At 41.0% G+C, this 12,537-nt stretch overlaps 1 protein-coding gene across 4 annotated transcripts in view; it reads left to right on the top strand.

The window, feature by feature from the left end:
• IGF2BP3 (insulin like growth factor 2 mRNA binding protein 3) overlaps positions 1 to 12,537 on the top strand; it is a 115,823-nt gene that overhangs the window by 65,242 nt on the left and 38,044 nt on the right. For all 4 annotated transcript variants that reach the window (XM_080611978.1, XM_080611977.1, XM_080611976.1 and 1 more), the window contains exons 4-5: positions 5,612 to 5,663; positions 5,751 to 5,814. In XM_080611978.1, the coding sequence (XP_080468104.1) occupies positions 5,612 to 5,663; positions 5,751 to 5,814 (116 nt within the window). The remainder of the gene's footprint in view (positions 1 to 5,611; positions 5,664 to 5,750; positions 5,815 to 12,537) is intronic.

The following is a 12,537-nucleotide window of genomic DNA, read 5'->3' as shown; positions in this document are numbered from 1 at the left end:
TGGCAAACTGAATTCTACACCTCTTGGTTCTCTGGTGCTGAGCACACTGTTAAAGCAGAAGTTGCTATTGGTTACTTAGAGTGTGCCTTGACTTCAGTTTGTCTTATGATGAGCCTCAGGTCCTTCTTGCAGAACTGCTGTGTTCTTGCTACCAGAAGTGACTTTGAAGCTGCCCTTTGAACACACAGACGTGCCGAGTGCTGTGGAAAATCAAGCCCTCGGTGTCCAAATTGGTCACTCAATTGAGTAGTTCCTTTGTCAATTTTGTCTTTGTTCTCTGTGGTTCAGATTTACATTCTTAAAACCCTGGTAATGCCACCTAAACAGAATTGTATTATAGGGTAAACTTATTAATAGTTTTGAACATTTGGATGTAACTGTAAGTTCCCAGGAGAAGAATTCACTCCAGGGTTTGTATGGGATGTGGTAAATAAGCCAGAGTTATTGTTTTCAGGCGCTGCCTTTCTGGTGTGTGCAAACAATGACTTCAGCAGCTTCCAGACTTATTTTTCTGATTCTTCCAGACTATGGTCACGGTTTCTTGAGACAGTAAACTGGGTATTGGAGGGCCTACAAGATGAAAAACACCATCACCACATGCTGCAGTGTATTGAGCCATCGCAAAGTGGCTTTGCCTATTCAAATGTCTTCACAAGGTTTCGGAGGAATAACTTTGTCCTGGCAGACCATGTGCTCTTTTAGGTGCTCCATGTCCATGCTGCTCTGCCTTTACAAGGGACCAACATGTTCTGTGAAAATGGGTGAAGTTGCCATGTCTGAGTTCTGACTGGTGGCAGTGGTCCAGACAGGCTGCCCAGCCTGGGAGGTGTGCTGGGTGACCTGGGGCCGGGCTCACCTGACCTCCACACAAGAGATGCAGCGTTATCCCATTGCATCTTTCAAAAATGACTGCTTCCTCAGGCATCTTTTAGTGTCTTCTTCACGTTTAATTTTTTGTACAGCCATGCTAGCTGGACCCATTGTTGGGGATACGTTTTATACCAATGAAAATACTAAGCCAAACTGAAGGTACTTCAATGACCCTTTTTGGTATCATCAATTGTTGGCAGCTGGTGGGGCTGCAAGAACAGTGGTGGCTTTGCAAGGTCCTGTTTCAGACATGGAAGTCACAAAATGCCAGCTCTGCTTGTGCTGCACTGCACACTGAGTGTCACATCAGGCCAGTTTGAGCTGCATTAATATAATTAATTGAAAATTGTCTTTTTCTTGTGGACTTAATTATAGCAACAGAGTACTTGAACTGTGCAGATCACATTAATGGTTTCAGCCAGGCTTGTTATCTGGAGTGATGTCCCCTCCTTTCCTTACTTGTTTCTTTTGTTTTCTCTCAACCCATCTTTCCTCTTTCAAATCAAAAAACCACTTGCACTAATAACTTCTTCTTTCCTCGTATTGTTACCTGACTCCTCCTTCACCCCTTTTTGTTAAATTACCCAGGATGCTCAAGGTCTTTGCAGCCAAAAATTTCCACGTGGTGTTCTACTGAACGATCCTAATCCTCCTATCTCTTTGCCACTGCCATTTGTGATTTCTGTTGTGTTGTCTAATTTTAACTTCTAATCAAGGTGACAGGAGTCATGGAAACAAGGGTGGTGGTCTAATGAATTTGCTCTACATGAGTAGAGAAAATAACTTCAGGTTCTACAGCAGTACTGTGAAGTTCCCATCTCTAAGTGCATGTGTGAGAGAAACAATATGGATAACCATGCTTATGGACCAGATGTCTTGAGACTAATTTGCTTATGGTGTAGGGCAGAAATCTACAGCACCATAAGACAATGTGTATGAAATAGTCTGTTCTGAAAGTGCAGAAAACAACTGCTCCGCTTTGTTCAAAGGTGCTACTTCTAAACCTGTGAAATCTGTATGAGAACTAGGATATTTTAATGTGTGCTTTGAGCTCTTGGCTCTACTGAAGAGTAACGTTTCCTTGTTTCTTTTTTCCTTGTAAAGCAGCCTCAATTTGTGGGGCTTGGTGTAGGGTAATGCTGTTTATAATGAAGTCAGAATTGGCTTTTAGAGCTTGATGAATGAAAGTCCACAGTATAAGACTGCAGCTTTTTGTGAGAGAGACATCTGTGCTATAACAAGAGCAGGAGACCCAATTTAGACAACTGCTAGAAGGAGAGCTCAAGAAAAGGAAAGACTTTTTTTTCCAGCTTAGATTAAATATTTGTACAAATAAACTTTTCTTTTCAGCTGCTCATCAGAATTGCTGCTGCACCACCAACTTGGCTTTGAATTTTGTTCTGATTGCCCAACAAGGCTGTACATGAAGAGTGTTACGGAAGAGCAGCTTAAACAAAACATGTTTGTTTTGCAGCAGAGCTAGAGGCTTTGGGCTAGAGAGGAAAAAAAATGGGGAGAGGGAAAAGACAGTGTGAGAGAAATAGGAAAAAACTAAGGATGTGAATAGAAACTGGCTATTGCAATAAATACAAGTGAAGCAAGAAACACATGCAAGAGTTCAGTTGTGTGTTTTGAAAGTGAGTTACAATAGAGGGTCTGGCTTCTAAGACAGTTGTAATGACTTCTCCCAACTGAATCAGCTGGGTCAGTTAAAAGTGTTCTCACCCACGAAGCTTGTTCCTCACATGCATGCATGCGTATACTCCAACTGCTGCTGAAACTTTACTAGTGTGTTTTAAATACAGCCTGGTTAAAAGGCTAACTGTGTGATTGATCACACTTGAAACCTTGCTGCTTGAGAACCATGGTGATGAAAATGCAAGCAACCAATAAAAACAGTGCTGTGGAGAACAAGTGTCTTTAACCTAATAGGATTTTTTTTCTCATTTTGGTTAAAGAAAACTCCAGTCGTTTACGGAACATTCTCATAAATCTGTTCAGTAAAGCAACTCTTTTAAGAATATGGGAACTCAAATCACTTGGATTAAAGCCCAGATGGACAGTGTCTCTGACTGACACAGCTCAGAAGAGGGTTAATGAGCAGCATAAGTGGAGAACTGCTGGCAAAGATGGGTGGGACACTCTGTGTACCATCCTGTGCTGTTCCTCAGTATTAACAGCAAAGGGCCCTTGGCTCTTGGGCTTCTTGGAGCAGACGCAAGACTAGTTGATTGAGAGGTTTCTGATGAATGATCAGAAACATGCTGAAAGTAGTAGTTTTTTGAGAAAATATAGTACCTTTAAAAACTTTTGTGGCTTCAGCTTTAAAGCATTTCTTTTCTTGAAGCTAATGACATTAATATGTACGTCTTAGCGTCAAGGTATGCTTAGCTCAGAATATCAATTTGATATGGAAATAGCTTACAAAATATTGATTAATAATTATGTAGCAGAGTCTTATTGGTACCTCTAGCATTCCAGTTTTGATCTTTTCCTGTATGATTAAGGATGACAATGAAATTCTGTGATATTGAAGCAATGCCTCTTTAGGGTAGAGTGGCATGAGCTGGTGGTCCGCACAGCTGGAATATAACAAAAATTTGTTGAAAACTAACTAAAGACTGTAGCTCACATTGAAGTACAGCCTGCTGTGTAGTACAGCAAGGGTGTTGAAATACTGTAGGGACAAAGAAATTGCTTTATCAGACTAATGAACTCTTTAGTATCCTATTTCAAGTAACCATCTCAGAATGAGCTGTAAGCCAGGGACTTACTTTGCTTTTCTTGTTTTAAAACCCTGACCCCCACCTGAGATTCTGCTCACCAGCTGATTTCAGGGGAGGCACAATTACCAGATAAGCTGCCTATAGAAGAAGGCTTTCCTCTAATCGCATGCAGTGACTCTTCTGGCTTGCTTTGGAAGTACGGCTGCAGACCTGCAAGACCTTACAACTCTCCTACTAGTCTGTGCCAACATTTCAATTGTCTTGAAAGGCTCTTCCACAGCCTTTTAATTTACTTGAATCCCCTGGAGCTTCAGGAATATTTAGTGGGTTTCAGGGCAAATTTTACTTTAGATAATTTCAAATTGTCAGACATGAGCAGTGGCAGAAAAATTTAGTTTTTAGGGCATTGAAAAGGCAAACTCTGAGTGGGCAATCTCTATTTGTAGAAGGAGAGGACAATTAACAACTTGTCTATGAAAACAAAACAGTTGCTAACAAAACTTACTTAGACCCTATACAAGAAAGATATAGAAATTCTGCAGTTGGAAGTAGTAGTGCAGTGCTTTGCCTTTTAAATACCTGGTTTGAAATGTTACCTTTGAAATTGTCTGTGCAATTTCTATTTTAGTAGGTGGTAAAGATTCGAAATTATACTGGTGGAAGTTGTCATTAAGTTTGGGCATATAAACTGCAATTTATCTTAAAAATGTCTTTTATATTGTAGTAAAAGTATATGGTGCTGTAATAAATTATAATTTTGAATTCTTAATCTCATGATGATGTAGACTCTGAATTTTACATTTTTAGGGATTGGGGTTTTGTACACACACAGTTGTTGGCTATACCAAACGGGAGTGTACGGCAGTGAGAAGCTGCACAGATGTGTTTTTAAGCCTACTACTTTCTTTCTATCCCTGCTTCCTTGCTTAGTTCATTTCCCTAAAGGGGTTCTTCCATTTCGTACTGATATTTTGCCCTAAGAGACTGATCAAAGTGAAGAATGACACGTTGGTCACAGAAGATATTGCAAGTTTACTTTTTCACTTCTTGGTGTAAATAGTGGACTTTTCCAGCATCATTTTAATTCTTGAGACAAAACATTTAGGATGCAGTAAACCACAATGATGTACTTGTGTTCTGTGCTAGTTACTGCCACAGTCACATTACTTCTCACCAGGAAGAAGATAAATTATATACCGTGGGAATTTTAGGAAGATACAGCTGTGGGTATTGTTTCTACTGTAATATTCTGGCACTTGGGTTTTCCTAAAAGACTCATTGTCTCTTGCCCCTTCATCCTCCATTTGACTAGAATAAACCAATGTATTCCAAATAAAATCACTTTATTTGGATTTCTTTTGCCCTATGTCATACGGTTTTATCCCTTCCTCTCTACCTTTCTGCCAAAGGACAAATTGCATCTTTCAAATAACGATGAAGAGACTGTTGTGCAAGTGGTTCCTCTGGAATAGGTCTTTGGGAAAACTGTTCAAATAATTGCAGAACAGCTCTTGATGTACTGGTTATTCTTGTTAACTTCTCTATATAGACAAGTCCCCTCTAAGTAAGAGAATGACATTTTTATACCTGGCAGGGAAAAAGGACAAACCCAAACAGTGACAAAGTTACACATACGTGCTTGGGATGCATGGAAAGGTTTTATTCCGGATTTACTCTTCTCTGATTCTTCCTGCCTCTGCTTTAGCCCACTGTGAGGATAGGTGACTTGGAAGTTTATTTTCAGAGTTTGTGACTCGCAGTGCCATGTGACTTCTTGGAATTATGTTCTATATTTTCACATTCATGAGGTTTTACATGCAGATTGATGTGAGGAAAAAAACAAGCAACGTGTGCTTGTTCTTCCCAAAATAGTCGACATCTCTTCCTTATTGGAGTGGATGCCTTGAATGCTTTATGTTCTGATAAAATTATTACATGTTTTACTAGTTTTACAGGCTGGTTTTTGTTAATCTGTTCTGAAATTGAAACCTGTCGTTTCTTTTACCTCTTCATAGGTGCTGGACAGTTTGTTAGCTCAGTATGGAACAGTGGAGAACTGTGAGCAAGGTATGGCTCTACTCTCAAATTGCTTTTAAATTTGGAGTGGGAAGTGAGCACACACTGAACCTCTTTTTGTTGCATTTTTCTCTCTAGTGAACACTGACACGGAGACTGCAGTTGTAAATGTAACATATGGCAATAAGGACCAGGCTAGACAGTAAGTTTTTAATGTACTTATTACTGTTGTCTCACTTGCATTTTGGGATTCATGTTGTTGTGATTTTTATATGCAACTTCCCTTCTGATTTATGTATTGATAAAATGATCTTGTAAGCACTAACTTTTAAGACAGTCGCTTAGTCTTCCCCTCACCAAGCCTTGTGTGCTTTATCCTTATTTGTTATGTTTTATTATTAACTTCTCCTGCACTCTGATTAAAAATAAATTAATAACTTTGAAAAGTGAAAATTTGGGTAAGAATATTCAATGGGGAAGGGCAGAAAGTTAGTGATTTGCCAATGACAGATGATGGGAGTTATTGCTAATGATTCTTAGCCATGTTTTAAAAAACTTTGTTGATGCTCTTTTAGAGTGTTTGTTGTTCCATGTATGTCTGGTTAGCAGCTGCATTCTTCCCCTATTTGTTTGCCATTTCGCTACAATTTTCCCTTAAGAAATATTTTTTTAAATTAGAAAATGTAATGCTGCTTCCAAACACAAAAAAAGATCATAATCTGAAACCTAAAATAATTTATTTGGGTTTTTTGAACTTTGGGCCACATATTTTGTGCTTGCTTATATCTTCAGTAATCAATAACTTTCAATCTAGATATTAAAATTGAAAACCATAATGCTTTACTTAACGGTTGCATGTCGCTTTCCTTCAAACCTCCGTATTATATATCATAGAATCATAGAATAGTCAGGGTTGCAAAGGAACTTAAGATCATCAAGTTCCAACCCCCCTGCCATGGGCAGGGACACCTCACACTAAACCATGCCACCCAAGGCCTCATCCAACCTGGCCTTGAAGACCACCAAGGCTGGAGCATTCACAACCTCCCTGGGCAACCCATTCCAGTGCCTCACCACCCTCTCAGTAAAGAATTTCTTCCTTATATCCAATATAAACTTCCCTTGTTTAAGTTTTAACCCGTTACCCCTTGTCCTGTCACTACAGTCCCTGATGAATAGTCCCTCCCCAGCATCCTTGTAGGCCCCTTTCAGATACTGGAAGGCTTCTCTGAGGTCTCCAAGCAGCCTTCTCTTCTCCAGGCTGAACAGCCCCAACTTTCTCAGCCTGTCTTCATATAGGAGGTGCTCCAGTCCCCTGAGCATCCTCGTGGCCCTCCTCTGGACTTGTTCCAACAGTTCCATGTCCTTTTTATGTTGAGGACACCAGAACTGCACACAACACTGCAAGTGAGGTCTCACGAGAGCAGAGTAGAGGGGCAGGATCATCTCCTTTGACCTGCTGGTCACACTCCTCTTGATGCAGCCCAGGATACAGTTGGCTTTCTGGGCTGCAAGCACACACTGAAGCTGGCTCATGTTCATTTTCTCATCGACCAATGCCCCCAAGTCCTTCTCTGCAGGGCTGCTCTGAATCTCTTCTCTGCCCAACCTGTGGCTGTGCCTGGGATTGCTCTGACCCAGGTGTAAGACCTTGCATTTGGCATGGTTAAACTCCATAAGTTTGGCATCAGCCCACCTCACAAGTGTGTCGAGGTCCCTCTGGATGGCATCCCTTCCCTCCGGCGTATCAACCGAACCACACAGCTTGGTGTCATCGGCAAACTTGCTGAGGGCGCACTCAATCCCCCTGTCCATGTCACCGACAAAGATGTTGAACAAGACCTGTCCCACCACCGATCCCTGAGGGACACCACTCGTTACCGGTCTCCAGCCGGACACTGAGCCATTGACCACAACTCTTTGCGTGTGGCCATCCAGCCAGTTCTTTTTCCACCGAGTGGTCCACCCATCAAATTGATGTCTCTCCAATTTAGAGACAAGGATGTTGTGTGGGACAGTGTCGAACGCTTTGCACAAGTCCAGGTAGATAATGTCAACTGCTCTGCCCCTGTCCATCAGTTCTGTAGCCCCATCATAGAAGGCCCCCAAATTATGCCATAGGTTTAATTTTTATTTTCCACCACAGGTAGAAAAACGACTTGTGTGCTCCTTAATTTTAAATCTGGTGACACAAACATTTCTTCCCCATCTTTTCTAGTTGTAGCATATTAAACAAAACCAAGCCCACCGACTAGCCTACAATGATCTTTTTATCTTTGAAGTTTCTGCCACCTTGTGGCTAACTGAGATCAGCAGTTAAGATGCAGAGTATACTTATGGTATACATTAATTCAAAATTACAAATGAAATTATATTTGTACATATAATTAAGTAATTATGACTTCTGTGTAACTTGAATGCAACACATGTATTTAATCTTTCAAAGTGTTAGGTTACTTGTTAGAGTATTCTAAACAAATGTGATGGGAAACTTGTGTCAGTGGTGTCTCCTATGTACACTGGAGCTGAAGGAAGCAATCTTTGTCTGAATTCACTATTTAACTTTTTTCAAAACCAGAATCATTCAACAGGTTCTTAAGGTTCTTTTGGTTTTAAATCTGTTGTTCAGTAACTAAAAATGCTGGACTTTTAGGTCTGAAGAAACTTGTCGTGCAATGTTAAAAATTAATGCTCCATGTGCCAGTTCCTTCTTTGAAAACGCAAGAAGGAAGTACCTAAAATACTATGGAAAGAAGCATGATGTGTATTTTTGAGCTGTCTGTCATCTGTGGTGTGGGCTCCTGTACTTGTGCAGTCCCTTCTGAAGTCAAAACCAGCAATATACAGTTTCTCTACCTTCAAACTCTATTTGTTAATTAAGGTCAATCCTGAGGAAATGCTGAGATAAGCCAAGATTTTTTAAGAAGTGTCTGAGATGTGATTTCTCACACAAAACAGAATTTTGTGACAATAACTGAAAACATCTTTAATCTGAAGCAGGTGAATTAGCATCCAGCATGAATTGTTGGAGGAGGACCTGAAGTGATACAGGCTGAATGATGACATAGAGTTTGTTTGCCTTGGAACAGGTAGGGCAAGTGGAGGAGCCTTGATTTGCTATTGTGAATGGTTTGATATGAACACAGAGTTTTCTAAGGGGATGAGACCATTTTCTGTATAGATTGTATGGGTTCAGGATGCAACCTTGAAACTGTTTAGAAAACCCTAAAAGAAGAAGTGGCCGGATAGAAGTTTTTCTAGGAAAAAAAGAGGAATTGTAATGGAGCATCACTACAGGACCTGTGCATGTGTGTATTTCCATAGTGACTGTGGCATTGTTTCATGTGAATGGCTTTTCCAGCCATGATCTAGCTTTTCTTTGTGGAACTGGCTGTGACGGACAGCAGTGGCTGTGGAGGGGGACTGGTATGCAAGTGCTTATAGCTGATAAAAGGCAGTGTTGATCACCCTATGCAGTGCAAGGAGTAGCAAGAACTGACTATATCAAAAACAAGGAGTAGCAAGAACTGACTGTATCAAAAACTGTTTAGAATTTTTGAGAATCAACAGCTGATAACAAGCTCTGTATCTTGAAATTTAGCTGTTTAAAGTAATTGATGCTTTTAGCCATGACTTTTGGAACAAGCAGTGTCATGAAAGTGCCTGTGCTACCACATACAGTGGGTTCCCAGTTCTAATTATGTCTTCTGTGCACTTTCTGTGACATATACTAACCTCACAGTTAGTGCTGGCTGACAAAACAGGCAAAGTTGGCTACTTCCCTGCTGAATAGACTGTATGGCATTGCTGTGCCTGTTGGGAGTGTGTACCAGCAGTGCTGTGTGGTGAAGGTGCTGAAGCACAATCTGGAGATAGTTTCGATAAGCAGTTCTAAGCAAGTGTGGTATGCATTGCTTGGAGGATGTTACTTTTGAACAGAACTTTAGGTTCCACCCAGCTGGGAAAGTGAGCTGTCTTGCAAGTCTAATTGTTGTGGCAGAGGTGTGTTTTTATCTCTAGGCTGGAACTGCAGTTACTGCATATTCAGTACAGGGCTGCATTCAAAATCAACTTGGAAACTGGAACTGGTGAAGAATGCTGCAGTCCTTTTGAGAAGCACATCTTGGACAGAGCATGTAGCACCCACAATCTAAGACAATTATTGGCTTCTAGCTAGAATGAAGGTCAGTGGCTTTGACCTGTCACAGTGATGCCTCTCTTTCCTAGCTGGACAGGCATGAGGTTGTCTTGGCAGAAAAAGCAGGATGCTGCTCCTTGCCTCTGAGGCCAAGGAGGGGAGCCAGCATGGCTGGTAGGTTTGTGGAGGGTACAGCAAGCACAGAGCCATGCACAGGCCTGGGAAAACCGTCCTTTGCTCTCCGGGACTGTGCACAGTGAGAAGAAGGCTGGGTCTGCCAGCCAAAGCAGTGATCCCACTCCTCCTCTCCTCTCCTGGAAGTATTTGGGAGGATGAGGGAGTTGTTCCAACTCAGAAACTATGCCTGCTGCTGTCCTTCCCAGAAGACGGAGGGGGCCTTACAAAGCATGTACATCTTGCTATGGCATATGCAATTACTGAATGTTGTGGTAAGTTATGGAATATTTGGAAGAGAAAAGTTCAGAGGAGAAGCAGCAGAGCCTGGGGCCCATGGTTTGGTTTGAACACACAAGCAGCTACATGTAGGTACTGAGGAAACTTGGGACCTGCTTGCCGAAGGGCACCCCTGCTTTTCCCAATATTGATCCCTGACTGCAACCAACAGGATGTGCTGACTGTGTCCTTGTGACGTGCTGCCACATCAGTTATAGCTGTTGTATTCAGAAGTTACACCACCTTCTCTTTCCCTCCCCAAAATGTTCCAGTGTGTAGGCGTCTAGTGCTTGCTACAGGATTTAACCCCACCCAAGATTTCGGAAGGGAAATTCTGTGCATGGCTGGCATCACATATATATGGACTGGGTGTATATTGGCTTAGTACGGGTCTGGGTGTTTGGGGTTTATTTTGTTTTTTAGCTCAGGAACGAGGTGTGCGTGTTGGTTGTATCTCATAACTAAGTGGTGTGTTTTAAACGAATATAAGGAACTCAGGGTGCATGTATTACTTTGACTGTTAACACACCAGTGGTCACCTTGTAATTAAAATACTTGCCAAAAGAAAAATATTCTTTTCCCCCACCCTGTCAATGAAGCATAAAGCTGTGTGCACACAACATGTATCCTTGATGAATGAATAAGAGTTCGTGCAACTAATACTTTCACATATCATTGTGGGTCAGGGCTAATGTTGCCATAGGAACGATAATACTTGAAAATTCAGCTGTGTACGGCTATAGACTTAATTTTTTTTTTTTTTTATTTCTGGAAATGGCAATGAAATTTTAATTTCATTATTTTAATATTAATGAATGTTTTTATTTAACGTACAGAAACATTATTATGCCAAAGAAAAATTACCCTGCATATCTGTCTTCTCAGTATGCAAATGTATCTGTTCAGGGAGGAAAAAAGAAAGGTGGTGTATGTACAAGCTGCATGTGGGAGTGAAATATATTCTCCATCTAGTGCTTAGTGTCATCGCACTATCAATGGATGAATGATTTCCAGCACAAGACTCAGTGCTTTTACTGTATTCATTTATCTAAGATATTTAACCTCCACTAGCATCCAAAGGGGAAGGCTGGGCAAACATCCTCTCATAGGGAGCTTGGGAGAGGACAGTGGTGAGATGTCACTTTGATGGGGAAAACCCAGGTGACTGATTTAGAAAATGTTTGTTTAAAGGTTTAATTTTATGTAGTGATCCTCTTTTAAGCAGGCATCATGTGAACATAAGCCAGACTATTATACATCTTAGCAGAGCATAGGCAGTAGCTGCTGCAGTCCCTTGATAAATTTGGATTTTTAGTTGTTTTTTTCTCCATCTTTGACTTCATTAAGTGACTCTGAGGTTTTTAGCCCTAGTGTAAAAGATGGTTTGTGGGCTGTTTCAGTAGGTACCAACAGTGGCCTCTGGCAGGGGTAACCTGCACAGCCATTACTAACTTGTGGTTGTGAAAGGAGACTCCAGCCCTGTTTGGGAAGGCAGAGAGGTTTGCAGAAAGGCAGAGGTGGTGTTGCTGTGGTGTGCCAATGTGAGTATATGCTTTACAAAAGGAGGTGGATTTAACATGTATTTGATGGATTGCAACAGTGATGATAGCTCTGACTGAAACCGGTACCACCAGTGCTGTGAGGAACCAGTCATCCGCTTTTCTCTTAGGTTCAGCCTATAAAATGGAGAACTCTGGCTCAGAGGGTGAATTGTTAGTTTCCTCTAGAAATACTTAGACAAGTGATAGTACTATACTGTAGTATCTAACTAGAGCAGTGAACTCTAAAGCAGATTTGCCTTCAAACACTTTCCCCAAACCAGTCCATCCCATACTGTTATTTTTCCATGTTATCATATGGCTTTGGTGGCCAGGGATTTTTCCTTGCTGACATAATCGATTTTCTGCAATGCCAAAATTCTCAGTTGGCTTTTAATTTAAGGTACTTATAGTCATATAGAACAGCTTAGCAATTCCTAAATTGTTATTAAGTAGAACAATTCCAACTTTTTTCCAGGGAAGGTATTCTGCATATATCTATATATCTATGTATCTATACACCTGTCCCAGCTGTTCCCAAATTTGTTGTGAAAATATGATAGGTACGTAGGTTGGTTACAAACAAAAAGCCTTATCTTTTCTTCCCCTATCACTTCTAAGGAAGAGTGAGAAACCTTGTGCATTTAATGTAAGGTTTTGTGTTAGTGCTGGGATTCTGGTCTAAGACATTTTTAAGTCAGAGGAGACTGAAGCATTTTGGGAAAGAAGCAATGTCTGAACTTGTCAAATGAATGCATGGAAGGGAATGAGTTGGGATGGATGTCAATCCAGAGCC

This window comes from Psittacula echo (genome assembly GCF_963264785.1).
Source record: "Psittacula echo genome assembly, chromosome: 2".
Classification (NCBI taxonomy): Eukaryota; Metazoa; Chordata; class Aves; order Psittaciformes; family Psittacidae; genus Psittacula; species Psittacula echo.
The sequence above is the reverse complement of the archived record's forward strand: the minus strand, read 5'-3'. Positions and strand labels throughout refer to the sequence as shown.